This window comes from Toxorhynchites rutilus, chromosome 3 (assembly GCF_029784135.1).
Source record: "Toxorhynchites rutilus septentrionalis strain SRP chromosome 3, ASM2978413v1, whole genome shotgun sequence".
Lineage (NCBI taxonomy): Eukaryota > Metazoa > Arthropoda > Insecta > Diptera > Culicidae > Toxorhynchites > Toxorhynchites rutilus.
The window spans coordinates 292,226,299-292,240,509 of NC_073746.1; the positions used below are offsets into that span (position 1 = coordinate 292,226,299).

Here is a 14,211-nt window from a genome sequence, read left to right on the forward strand (position 1 = left end):
CCTCCGCTGCCGTGATCCTCCCCATTTTATTAATATTTCGTTAATTTTTTCCAAAAATAGCTTTGAAGCCTGTTGCCCGATTGAAAAATTTTGTTGGAGAAATCTATTAACCTTCTATTATTTTTTTTATAAATGTTTCAAGAAAACTTTCTCATAAATTTAATAAAATATCGAAAACTATTATATCTGTTTAAAATATTGTTATATAGAGGTTGTTAGGTAGCTGACCAGGAATATTTTAGGAGATAGGGAACCATAAAAAATCCTGCACGCTTATGATCAAATCTTAACTACGAATAAATTATTGAACTTTTGCTTGAGACCGGTTTTTTGCCTTAAACTGACTTTAATTCAAAAAGTGCGCTATTTTGCACGATTGAATTGCTTTCACGTGAGGAAGTTTTGCATAAAATTCTGTTGTGAACTCATTTAAATTAGGGGAAGATAGCACAAAGGATAACAATGTGGTGTCAAGGAAGGAACTGTAGAATGGTTGGAGAGCTTCAATATGACTGATAGAAATAATCCAGTTTATCATGCATTTTTGGAAAATTAGTTAAAAACACAAAATTTGAAGTTTCTTCTTTACATTTAAAAGTTGATTCTAGGTTTCAATTATTTGAAAGTTTTATAACTGCATTCTATACAAAATTTTCTTATCTTTCAAATGAACAGTATAATTATTCTAAGGAGCGTACTTTCTAAATTAGAGTCAGTTCAAGACATGCAATTAGACTTAAGAAAAGTTCAACAATGTCCTAGTTGAGAATTGACCACATGCGTAGGATTTTTTTCATCAAATATGATCCTCTATCTCATCCTGAAATATTCTATAATTTATCAGAACACTGGCTCAATTGTTTTAAGACGACTAGTGATGCATAGACAATCTCATGCAAATGTAAATATTGATTCCTAGAAATTAATGGAATGAAAATACTTTGGAAAAATGATTTTACACGCCGTTCTGTATGAAAAACAATACAGACATTATTATCATATACTGTTCTCGAGATATAACAAAATGTATAGAAAATTATATTTGATGAAAAATTAAATCTCAACCATTATGGAATCGTTTAATTTTTATAGTTTTGGCTATGAGGTCTATGCATACCCCGTAACTATGAAGGTTCGATCATAGGAAATAGCTGGTCATTCACAATTTACGTGAAATATTTTTATAATACAGATTTCACTGAAGAACATCCATGATATGAGAAAAAATATATGAAGGTTTGACTGGGCAGCACTCTCAAGCGGCGCAATCCCATTATTGATAAATATGAAGAGAAAATTCTTCCTTCCCCCCTCTCCGTGGACAAGAGTGGACACTTTCGAACGTTTTATATTCGTTCGAAAACAAGAATAAGCGTGATAGTGTTTGTTTAACTTTTAAAGGTAATAAATCTCGCAACTGCTGTGTCTTTACAATCTCTATAACCATCTCACGCGCAGAGAATTTCTCCGTGTTTCCACTAAAATGGATGGCATTGGCTTTGCGGAAATAATCGGCCGATTTGTCGGCTAACCACGAATCGATCCAATTTTTGACTTCATCAAAATTGGAGAAGGGCTGGTCAACCAGGCCATGTTGCATCGATCGAGAAAGATAGTAATCGGACGAAGCAATGTCTGGAGAATACGGCGGGTAGGATAGGACCTCCCATTTCAGCGTTTCCAAGTATGTTTTGACCGGTTTCGCGACATGCGGCCGAACATTGTCGTGTTGCAAAATAACTTTATCATGTTTTTGTTCGTATTGTGGCCGTTGGTGGAGGGCCCCGTAATGGTTTCATTCGGTTTTAGCAGCTCATGGTACACCACACCCAGTTGGTCCCACCAAATAGACAGCATAACCTTCTGGCCGTGAATATTCCACGCGGGCGTCGATGTCGATGCATGGCCGGGGTATCCATACGTTGCCCGATGTTTAGGATTGTCATAATGGACCCACTTTTCATCGCGATTCTATGCAAAAAAACCCTTTCTTTCATGCCGTTGAAGCAGTTGTTCGCATGTGAAAAAACTTTCGATGTCTCGCGGCTTCAATTCATATGGCACCCATTGTCCTATCTTTCGGATCATTCTCATTGCTTTTAAACGATCAGATATGGTTTGCTGAGCTACTCCAAGTGTACTCTGCAAGTTCTTGTTGCGTTTGCGACGGATCTTGATCGAGTAAAGCCTCCAATTCTTCATCTTCAAACTTTTTTGTCGGTCCGTAACGTTCTTCGTCTTCCTAGTCAAAATTACCACTTTTAAACCGTACAAACCACGTCTGACACGTTCGCTCAGTTGCAGCATGTACATCATAAACTTCCACCAAATCCGATGACTTTCCGCAGCTTTTTTTTCTTCATATTGAAGCAATGAAGTATCACTTCCCGCAAAAACACTCTCGTTAGTACGAAATTCGACATATTCGATGTGGCAAAAAACTATGTTGTTTACGCTTCAACTTTTTGACATATACTGAAAAAAATGCGCATTGACAGTAGCTTTCCAACGAATGTTTGGGAAGTTGACTCACTGGAATAGCAATCAAGTTACGCTATCTGTTGTAAAACCGAAGAAACTTACCGGTACACCTAATAGAAATCGAGTCGGGTTCCCGGAATAAATCGCTACAGAAAACGACTGCAACAGAAACAACCGCTCAGAAAAACTATAGTAGACTAGAAATATTGGGCCCTATTATAGAAATCGAGGCGATAAGAATTTTGCTCGTTAGCTCTGTTTTACTATTATAGAAATCGAGCAATTCGATAGCACCGAGCGAGTGATAGCTATCGATGCAAGTGTCAGAATTTTTCGAGTTGTTTGGTTCGCTTGTTGTAAATCTTCAGAGAATTGTTTTGTTTTGGTTTGCGTCCCTGATATTTCCCTTTGGGAAACATTTCAGAAACGCTTAGATATATGCAATTTTCAACACATGTTCGTTTGTTTTGATCAGTATTTGTTTTACGATGCTGCCAGAATAGGCTATACAAGGTAAGTGTACAATCCAGCATTATTTAGATAAATCATGTTAAAATTTATAATGCAGAACCTACTTCCAGCGTATATTTCAGTGGCTGAAAACGAATGGACAGACAAATCACCAGCAGTTTGAACGACTCGTTGAACCAATAAAAGCGAATGTAAACATAGCTCGAGGTTTTTGTGGATGCAGTTCAAATAGAATGGGAGAAATTCAGTGAGGAGACTGAGACCATCAATGCGTCTTGGTTGGAGGAGCTCAAAACTGATGTACCGAACTTTAACACGAGGTTTTTCACAAAGTGCAGCAGATTGCCATCTATCTCCCAGTCTGTCAATGTCTTCAGAAGTAGGGCTACCATCTCCTCGTGCTGTCGATTCTTTCTCAATTCATAAAACAGAATTCTCAATCCCACCAGACTTAAAGAATGACTTCCTCTAGGTAAAGCTTTGGGGATAGCTAATAGAGGTTCATTTCCCATGCCCCAAAGATTTTTTTCGATCAACTTTGTTATAAATGATAAAACTTCTTATCGCCCATCACGATTTGTTTAAAAACTGCGAGTTTTCGTTTCATTTCCCTCAATGACTCCCTAAAACAAATGAACGTAAAAATCGATCGCTCAGTTGATCATTATTGATAAATATGGCTTTTCTTGGAAATTCAGAATAGATTGGACGTAATGTTGAATACAGAAGTGATTGCTTTTTTTTAAACATTCATTTAACGAGTCCACGTGGACATTTTCGTGTCTCTTACTCTCCCTAAAGCTGTCTACGTGGTATGTGGGCAGCCCCTTACTGCTGTGATTTATTCCGGTCACGCAGGATATATGAACATCTTTTCGTTTTCACCGTGAAGTGACGTTCCTGATCAGGCTCTGAGTGGTGCCTCGGTATTTCCAATCAGAGACAAATCACTGTATTTCCGGCCACAGGCACAATTGTTGCAAGTTTGAAGAATAAATATTAGATTGATTCATTGAACGTGGTTTCGATTCTCGAAGTAGGACATTCCCCTTTATTGTGCACCACAAGTGATTGGGGTAGCAAAGTTTCTCGTTTTATTCTGGGAGCCACCTTACTTTTTAGTTCCTATTTTACCCTTTAACGGGCCGTGAAAACTTGGCATGTAATCAACGCAAACTATAATATAACGACATGTTTACATACTAAAACATACAAAACATTCCTTTTTCAATACGCAAAACAATTAAAAACATTGAAAAAATGGAGACAATATAGCTGCCACTGCTCGGCTAGTGAAAATGTTGGTGGCAATATAGTTGCTACCTGCTCGTTTAGCGCTAAACACATTGTAAAAAAGATTTTTTTTTCTCGAGGCGAATGAACTGAAAAGTTTAAACCCTCTTGAAGCCAAAAAGAAGAAGAAAAGATTTTTTTCTATTTGAATTTTTCTATGTTAGTTCCAACAAAAACAACTAATAAAACTGATCCGACTCAGCAAGTCCTAAACAATTCATAAGTATTGAAAACTTCAATAAATTGACTGTTTTTCGATGACTTTTCAGAAAATTTTCTCTTGCTGCTCTAAATTGGGAGTTAACACGAAAATGACTCCAAAATCAGGCATAGTGCTAGATATCAGAACTGGTTACCGCATGAGGCTAGAAGTGATAATTTATTTATAAAGAGAAAAAAGATCGTTAGTTGCAATACAGTTGCCACTAACCGTGAAAGAATCAATACTCCAGTCGATAGCATCAGGACACGACTTCAAATCTCACTTAGTGACAAACTGAAGCCACGCCATTCGCCTCTTGGAGTACTCTCACTTCAGCCATCTCACGTCATTCGCCGCGCGGAATAAAAGAGATTGAGTTGAGTTAATCGATCAGCGATATTCACTTATATAACATGAACTGGAAACGAAATGAAATAGACAATATTTTTCGGATACATGAACAAACAAAAAAAAGTGTAGTTAGCAGATAAATGATTTATTTTAACTTTTTCATGCCTACTGTCCGCCTCTCAAACGCAGAACTAAATGCAAAGTGCTCTCTTTTTGAATGTTGTAATCGGACAGTGTGCGACCATCTTCCAACTGCTTTCCCGCGAAAATCAGACGCTGTTGGTCTGGAGGAATTCCTTCCTTATCCTGAATTTTGGCTTTGACGTTTTCAATGGTGTCGGACGGTTCTACTTCCAAGGTAATTGTCTTTCCGGTTAGAGTTTTAACGAAAATTTGCATTCCTCCGCGGAGACGAAGAACCAGATGAAGAGTGCTTTCCTTCTGTATATTGTAATCGGACAAGGTGCGTCCATCTTCCAATTGTTTACCGGCGAAAATCAGTCGCTGTTGATCTGGAGGAATGCCTTCCTTGTCTTGGATTTTAGCTTTAACGTTTTCAATTGTATCGGACGGTTCAACTTCCAGGGTGATGGTCTTTCCGGTTAGAGTTTTTACGAAGATTTGCATTCCTCCGCGAAGACGCAGAACTAGATGTAGAGTGCTTTCCTTTTGGATGTTGTAATCAGACAAAGTGCGTCCATCTTCTAGCTGTTTGCCGGCGAAAATCAGACGCTGTTGATCTGGAGGAATACCTTCTTTGTCCTGAATTTTGGCTTTGACATTTTCAATAGTATCGGAAGGTTCAACCTCAAGAGTAATTGTCTTTCCGGTCAAAGTCTTAACAAAGATTTGCATTCCTCCGCGCAGACGGAGAACCAAATGAAGCGTACTTTCCTTCTGGATATTGTAATCGGACAAGGTGCGGCCATCTTCCAACTGTTTACCGGCGAAAATCAGACGCTGCTGATCTGGAGGAATTCCTTCCTTGTCCTGGATCTTCGCCTTGACGTTTTCAATAGTATCAGATGGTTCAACTTCCAAGGTGATCGTCTTTCCAGTCAAAGTTTTAACGAAAATTTGCATTCCTCCACGAAGACGAAGAACCAAATGAAGAGTGCTCTCCTTCTGTATGTTGTAGTCAGACAAAGTGCGCCCATCTTCCAACTGCTTTCCCGCGAAAATCAGACGCTGTTGATCTGGGGGAATGCCTTCCTTGTCTTGAATTTTGGCTTTAACATTTTCAATAGTATCGGAAGGTTCAACCTCAAGAGTAATTGTCTTTCCGGTCAAAGTCTTAACAAAGATTTGCATTCCTCCGCGCAGACGGAGAACCAAATGAAGCGTACTTTCCTTCTGGATATTGTAATCGGACAAGGTGCGGCCATCTTCCAACTGTTTACCGGCGAAAATCAGACGCTGCTGATCTGGAGGAATTCCTTCCTTGTCCTGGATCTTCGCCTTGACGTTTTCAATAGTATCAGATGGTTCAACTTCCAAGGTGATCGTCTTTCCAGTCAAAGTTTTAACGAAAATTTGCATTCCTCCACGAAGACGAAGAACCAAATGAAGAGTGCTCTCCTTCTGTATGTTGTAGTCAGACAAAGTGCGCCCATCTTCCAACTGCTTTCCCGCGAAAATCAGACGCTGTTGATCTGGGGGAATGCCTTCCTTGTCTTGAATTTTGGCTTTAACATTTTCAATAGTATCGGAAGGTTCAACCTCAAGAGTAATTGTCTTTCCGGTCAAAGTCTTAACAAAGATTTGCATTCCTCCGCGCAGACGGAGAACCAAATGAAGCGTACTTTCCTTCTGGATATTGTAATCGGACAAGGTGCGGCCATCTTCCAACTGTTTACCGGCGAAAATCAGACGCTGCTGATCTGGAGGAATTCCTTCCTTGTCCTGGATCTTCGCCTTGACGTTTTCAATAGTATCAGATGGTTCAACTTCCAAGGTGATCGTCTTTCCAGTCAAAGTTTTAACGAAAATTTGCATTCCTCCACGAAGACGAAGAACCAAATGAAGAGTGCTCTCCTTCTGTATGTTGTAGTCAGACAAAGTGCGCCCATCTTCCAACTGCTTTCCCGCGAAAATCAGACGCTGTTGATCTGGGGGAATGCCTTCCTTGTCTTGAATTTTGGCTTTAACATTTTCAATAGTATCGGAAGGTTCAACCTCAAGAGTAATTGTCTTTCCGGTCAAAGTCTTAACAAAGATTTGCATTCCTCCGCGCAGACGGAGAACCAAATGAAGCGTACTTTCCTTCTGGATATTGTAATCGGACAAGGTGCGGCCATCTTCCAACTGTTTACCGGCGAAAATCAGACGCTGCTGATCTGGAGGAATTCCTTCCTTGTCCTGGATCTTCGCCTTGACGTTTTCAATAGTATCAGATGGTTCAACTTCCAAGGTGATCGTCTTTCCAGTCAAAGTTTTAACGAAAATTTGCATTCCTCCACGAAGACGAAGAACCAAATGAAGAGTGCTCTCCTTCTGTATGTTGTAGTCAGACAAAGTGCGCCCATCTTCCAACTGCTTTCCCGCGAAAATCAGACGCTGTTGATCTGGGGGAATGCCTTCCTTGTCTTGAATTTTGGCTTTAACATTTTCAATAGTATCGGAAGGTTCAACCTCAAGAGTAATTGTCTTTCCGGTCAAAGTCTTAACAAAGATTTGCATTCCTCCGCGCAGACGGAGAACCAAATGAAGCGTACTTTCCTTCTGGATATTGTAATCGGACAAGGTGCGGCCATCTTCCAACTGTTTACCGGCGAAAATCAGACGCTGCTGATCTGGAGGAATTCCTTCCTTGTCCTGGATCTTCGCCTTGACGTTTTCAATAGTATCAGATGGTTCAACTTCCAAGGTGATCGTCTTTCCAGTCAAAGTTTTAACGAAAATTTGCATTCCTCCACGAAGACGAAGAACCAAATGAAGAGTGCTCTCCTTCTGTATGTTGTAGTCAGACAAAGTGCGCCCATCTTCCAACTGCTTTCCCGCGAAAATCAGACGCTGTTGATCTGGGGGAATGCCTTCCTTGTCTTGAATTTTGGCTTTAACATTTTCAATAGTATCGGAAGGTTCAACCTCAAGAGTAATTGTCTTTCCGGTCAAAGTCTTAACAAAGATTTGCATTCCTCCGCGCAGACGGAGAACCAAATGAAGCGTACTTTCCTTCTGGATATTGTAATCGGACAAGGTGCGGCCATCTTCCAACTGTTTACCGGCGAAAATCAGACGCTGCTGATCTGGAGGAATTCCTTCCTTGTCCTGGATCTTCGCCTTGACGTTTTCAATAGTATCAGATGGTTCAACTTCCAAGGTGATCGTCTTCCCAGTCAGAGTCTTAACAAAGATTTGCATTCCTCCGCGAAGACGTAGAACCAGATGAAGAGTGCTTTCCTTCTGGATGTTGTAGTCAGACAAGGTGCGCCCATCTTCCAACTGCTTTCCCGCGAAAATCAGACGCTGTTGATCTGGGGGAATGCCTTCCTTGTCCTGAATTTTGGCCTTGACATTTTCAATGGTGTCAGACGGTTCCACTTCCAAGGTGATCGTCTTTCCGGTTAAAGTTTTAACGAAAATTTGCATTCCACCACGAAGACGGAGAACCAAATGAAGAGTGCTCTCTTTCTGGATGTTGTAGTCAGACAAAGTGCGTCCATCTTCCAGCTGTTTGCCGGCGAAAATCAGACGCTGCTGATCTGGAGGAATACCTTCCTTGTCTTGAATTTTGGCTTTGACATTTTCAATAGTATCGGAAGGTTCAACCTCAAGAGTAATTGTCTTTCCGGTCAAAGTCTTAACAAAGATTTGCATTCCTCCGCGCAGACGGAGAACCAAATGAAGCGTACTTTCCTTCTGGATATTGTAATCGGACAAGGTGCGGCCATCTTCCAACTGTTTACCGGCGAAAATCAGACGCTGTTGGTCTGGAGGAATTCCTTCCTTATCCTGAATTTTGGCCTTGACATTTTCAATGGTGTCAGATGGTTCAACTTCCAAGGTGATCGTCTTCCCAGTCAGAGTCTTAACAAAGATTTGCATTCCTCCGCGAAGACGTAGGACCAGATGGAGAGTACTTTCCTTTTGAATGTTGTAATCGGACAAGGTACGACCATCCTCCAGTTGCTTGCCCGCGAAAATCAAACGCTGTTGATCTGGAGGAATACCCTCTTTGTCCTGGATCTTAGCCTTGACGTTTTCGATAGTGTCCGATGGTTCAACCTCAAGAGTAATGGTCTTGCCAGTCAAAGTTTTCACGAAGATTTGCATTCCTCCGCGAAGACGTAGGACCAGATGAAGAGTGCTTTCCTTCTGGATGTTGTAATCGGACAGGGTGCGACCATCCTCCAGCTGCTTGCCAGCGAAAATCAAACGCTGCTGATCCGGAGGAATTCCCTCCTTATCCTGGATTTTAGCCTTCACATTTTCAATAGTATCCGAGGGCTCCACTTCAAGAGTAATAGTTTTTCCCGTCAACGTTTTAACAAAGATTTGCATCGTGGAAATTCCTGTGAACAAGGCAAAAAAAAAACAAGGTTGTGAAATTACGATTCGTGAGCTGATTCATTGTCATCCAAAGAATGACGCACTTATATTCGTTCATTATATTTTCACAAAGCAATGCAGGACAACTAATGGCGTCATGTCTAGATTTGTGGCGAATAGGAATTCTGTCCCTAGATCGAATGTTTTCACGAATTTACTCTCAATTGCAGGAAATATGCTGATACAATAACTTTAACGTAATGAATGTTGAAATTAATTGAATTTCTAATTTGACGATGATGACGTAACACTAAAAAACAAGCATATTGTGAACCAAACATGGTGAACATTTTAATTTTACTGATTGCTCACACATCAAACACAATTTGATCTCCTGAGTTCACTCAATCAAGTTCTACAATAAATTTTCATAATGATTTTTCTTCAGACAGACGCCATTTTGTTTCGTCAATTTTTCACTGCATTTGAAAATCCTTTGTTCTTGTTTCTCGCATTCACTTTACGCGTAGTGCACTTGCTTACTCACCTTCCAGAGATTTTTCCAACAAAATACAATCACTTTCAAATCAAATCTCTTTTCAGATAACACAAATATTACAACTTTCACTCGATTGTTGAAAACTCAAGTACCACAATTAAAACTGCTGTTGCTGTCACTCGTTCAAGTATGTCTTCTCTTCACTGCGAAACGAATACGATTAAACCAAATTTGCCCCTGTCAGGGCTTTTATAGCCAATCAGGTACACTTTTCGAGAACACTGTAGAACAACACTGCGCACACATCGCCGATCGATATATCCTGCGGTAGTATTTGCCGATGTTTTTGTCGTCTACGTCCGCGTCACGCGTATTGTCTGGCTACCCATGGCATTGCTTGTTGTTACAAAAATATTCTCATTATCCGCCGCATTCCGCGTATTCAGAGGCGGAATTTGTTTTCAAAGTTTGCCAATTTCCTATGGATAGCGAGAAATGCACTCAACAATTCTCGCTTAACTTTAGAAAAGGTCCTATGTAACAAAAGTAAACAAATCGAGTTAATGGATGCACGCTCTTAGTTTTCAATCATTGAATGCATTACAAAAACAACAGGTTCATGTATCTATCTTCTTCATCTTTTTATCGCCGATAAAAAAAAATATCCAATGTGCAGATTCGTATTTTAAGCACTCCGCTGTTACTTCGGACGCCACTTTCCTCCGACGCTCGGAACGTCCGAAGTAACAAAGCAGTCAAAACAACACAAAGTCGTACTTCGGTCGTTTTGGGTTTTTGTTTCTTACAGGCGTTGTTAGCGATTTCAGTGCAATTCAACGAGTGATAACAACAATAATAAGTCTTTAGAACGAAATGCTGATATTTGAATTGCTGTTTAGTAGTTAGTTTCAGATTCGCATCGTGCAACGTAATATGTCCAATGTGCAAATGCGGGCAGTCAAAAGGTCCAATGTAACATTTTTCGCTCCTAGTCTTCAACTTTAATCTCAAATCACAGAACAACAGTTACGATTGGTTTTTCAGAGTTATTCTTGACTGCTAGTGGTGAAAGTAGCGATAGAGATCGATACCTTTCAATACAATTCGCAGATTAATGTTCGGGTCTTCAACTTCGTTTTTCTCGAGTTGACGAAAATGTTACATTGGACCTTTTCAAAAGTTACGCGAGAATTCGATGTTTCCTCAAGATCATTACCGTTTTTTGAGCGTATCGTGAATGATTCATTCGGCTGATCAGCTGATCGATTACACGGGGAATTGCAATATCAAATATTTACAATTTAATAATGTTATGAAATTTCGAATTTAGTAATACATTAAGTTTATTTTTTATTATATGTGTGTTGGTATTGAATCAACAAGCTAGTAAAACATTTCAAAATATAATTCTGCATAGGCAGTGCGTGTTTTGTTGCAGTGAAGTCTCCAAGTTTTCATATATGCCATCCTGTCGAACTCATAGTCCACCTTTTAACCGTAGCACCAGATGGAGTGTCGAACCCTTGATGATGCTATACTCTGTAAGGGTGCGTCCATCCTCTAGTTGCTTACCGGCGAAAATCAAGCGTAGCTGGTTTGGTGGCATTTCTTCTAGTTTCTCCGACACCTTCACTTTCAAAGCGTCTACTGTGTCCTCCGGTTCAGTGTCAATTGCCATCGTTCTGCCGGTTAACATCTTGACGAAGATCTGCATGCCACCTCGTAGGCGTAGAACCAGATGCAGAGTTGATCCCTTCTGGACGTTGTAATCTGACAGGGCTCGGCCATCCTCTAGCTGCTTGCCGGCGAAAATCAAGCGTTGTTGATCTGGAGGAATGCCTTCCTTGTCCTCGATCTTGCCCTTGATGTTCTGAATCGTATCGACGGCTTCGACATCGAGAGTGATGGTTTTTCCGGTGAGGGTTTTGACAAAGATCTGCATGTTTTATCTCTGAAAAAAGGACATACCAAATTACTTTAGAGGTGAGTGACGAAAGGTGATCGCTATGCCCGCATGTCACGTGGCGAATAGTGAGCCAAAAGGACTTGGCACCGCAATCGATCGGTGTTTCGTTTCCTTATTGGCATCTTTTGTGTGTCTATTATTATCATCAGACATGGTAATGAAGTACTTCCCAATAATAAATTAAATATAACACTTGATTTTAAAATTTGCTCTCACCTTTCTTCGAAAGTTGCTTTTGATAAGAATTTATTCTTTTCACAGTTATCGACTGTTGACTGTAGAACTACTGGCTGATGAAGCCACTTAGTTCTTTTAAACTGAATTGACAATGGTAGTTTATTGGGGCGCTTATATATCACGCACGTTGCTCACGAGATGTGAGATCCATCCACACGATAGAAAACCGATCAATTTGTTCGATTTTTGGCATAGTTACAAGCAAATGTTTGCCAAATTTTCCGATTGTTTCATGAAAACTTATTGAACCGTCATTGGTTAGATGAAATCAGCTCCAAACACAATATAATGCTCGCGATGAAGTGTGAATGACTCTGTCCTTCTGGCAACATTGCCATTCAAATGAACTTAAACTTATAATGTCGGCTGAGTAACCGGATGAAGCTTTGGTTCACTCAAATGGCGCGAAAGTACAATCATTTGTAGAGCTCACGTTACCGGATAACGTATCCTGACCTGGCGCGACAGTCGATTCTAAATATGTACAAATTACGTGAAGCTCTATTCGTAAATATTTTTGCATGGCTTCTTCAATCTTATAAACAACCGACACTGTCTGCTGTCGTAATAGGTACCAATATAATCGAGCTGCCTTGACAAGGCAAGGTAAGATACCACTTGTAAGAAAAAATATAGTAAGATAGTCGTTCGTTCTTGATGAGCAAGGTTCTCGTAAACATATGTTCCATTTGCGCTACTATCGATATTTCGTTATGTCGAACAACAATAAACAATGAAATGAATCATTAAAATCATTTCCTTTTGAATGTTATCAAAGTTGTATGTTCAACATTCTGATGAGCGTGCGATTATCTATGAGTTTGATATTCTACAATTATTTACTAGATATCCAACTCGTCGGTTATTTTTTATTTTTCTTGTAAAGCCACTTGGAGCCTGCAGTCTTTTTAGCACGGTCGTCGGAATTGTCTTTGATTTTTCCATTGCGATTTTCGATTTTCCATGACATCCATCGTGTAGTAAATGCGATATATTATAATGGCGTAATTGACAAATATCTTGTCTCTGTTATGGTGGCCGACAAGTTAGCCGGAAGGTAAACAGTGTTCTTGACAACAATGATATTTAGCGGTTTATGCACTTGGTCTACCACCATGCCTTGCCTCATATTTTCGCATCAAACGACTCGGGGTTCGTTTTGGCTTTGTCGGGGTCGGCTTTGATATAAAAGGAGATTGAGGTCTACCCAGCAAACATTAAATCGCATAACAAGCGTATATATAACATCATATGCCCTAAAATTTGGTTGGCATATAATGCGCCTAACTGGCATATGCATGCAACAGTGGAGGCCATATACATACATGGCAAATGCTTACCGAATTTGTTTGGATGCAACTTTGACCGGCTATAATAGCGATTATGTTGGAATTGAACTGCGATCTAATATGAATATATTCATGAATTGTCAAAGCACCAAATACAACTTTTGCCATACTTATATACGATTTATTACAGACATAGAAAAAAACAAATGGCGCAAAATATTTTCTTGAAATATTTATTACAACCTCACGAATCGCCATTTTTATATATGAGTATTTATGTTCGTAGAAATAATAATTGTTTGATTGACTTGTGTTGGGAGTGGAATATGAATGTTTAAAATGCCACAGATTGATGTTTGGTGGAAACTGCTCCGATGTGGGTTCGAACTCCGGTCGTCTGGATTATCATCCACCAGCTATCTCGCGCGGCTATCTGAAATTTAATTCAACAGCGGTTAAAACTTTCGATTGCATCATTGACATTTCAATATGATGTAATGTGTTCTTTATTAGGATCTAATATGATTTACTGTTTCATGATTTTCTTCAGCATGCAACACGATTTACTACAGTACTGAATCGATTTAAATTATACGCTTATACGACACACAAACTGCATCAGCGTAATATACGCATATGATGCGGATTAAATATATTTTACGACAATGTACATCATAAAACTGATGTTTATTATACCGAATTGCGACTTAATTTGATAATGGTATATAAAATCGAGTTTTTACATTTTATGCGATTTCAAATATACACGATACATACTTTGATTGATATTATATGCGATTATGATTTATTCGGATTTCTTGTAAGACTTGGCACGTGCAAAATTATACGATTTAATGTTTGCTGGGTATTTGGGTGCCCAGCAAGAAGGGCTGCTCATAAGGGCTGAAGGGCTCATAAACTGCCAAGAAGT

General features: G+C 39.7%; 1 protein-coding gene across 2 annotated transcripts; it reads right to left on the reverse strand.

The window, feature by feature from the left end:
• Positions 1 to 4,922: 4,922 nt before the first annotated feature.
• On the reverse strand, positions 4,923 to 12,100 carry LOC129774577 (polyubiquitin-C-like). 2 transcript variants are annotated; one of them, XM_055778339.1, is made up of 3 exons: positions 11,971 to 12,100; positions 11,273 to 11,739; positions 4,923 to 9,302 (listed from the first exon to the last, which is right to left on the reverse strand). In XM_055778339.1, the coding sequence occupies exons 2-3, from the start codon at positions 11,728 to 11,730 to the stop codon at positions 4,964 to 4,966; spliced, it is 4,797 nt and encodes a 1,598-aa protein (XP_055634314.1). In that variant the 5' UTR covers positions 11,731 to 11,739; positions 11,971 to 12,100; the 3' UTR covers positions 4,923 to 4,963. The 2 variants fall into 2 exon arrangements, with proteins under 2 accessions (XP_055634314.1, XP_055634313.1); XM_055778338.1 differs by lacking the exons at positions 11,273 to 11,739; positions 11,971 to 12,100 and adding an exon at positions 9,837 to 10,015 and having other exon boundaries at positions 4,923 to 9,312.
• Between the last annotated feature and the right edge of the window lie 2,111 nt (positions 12,101 to 14,211).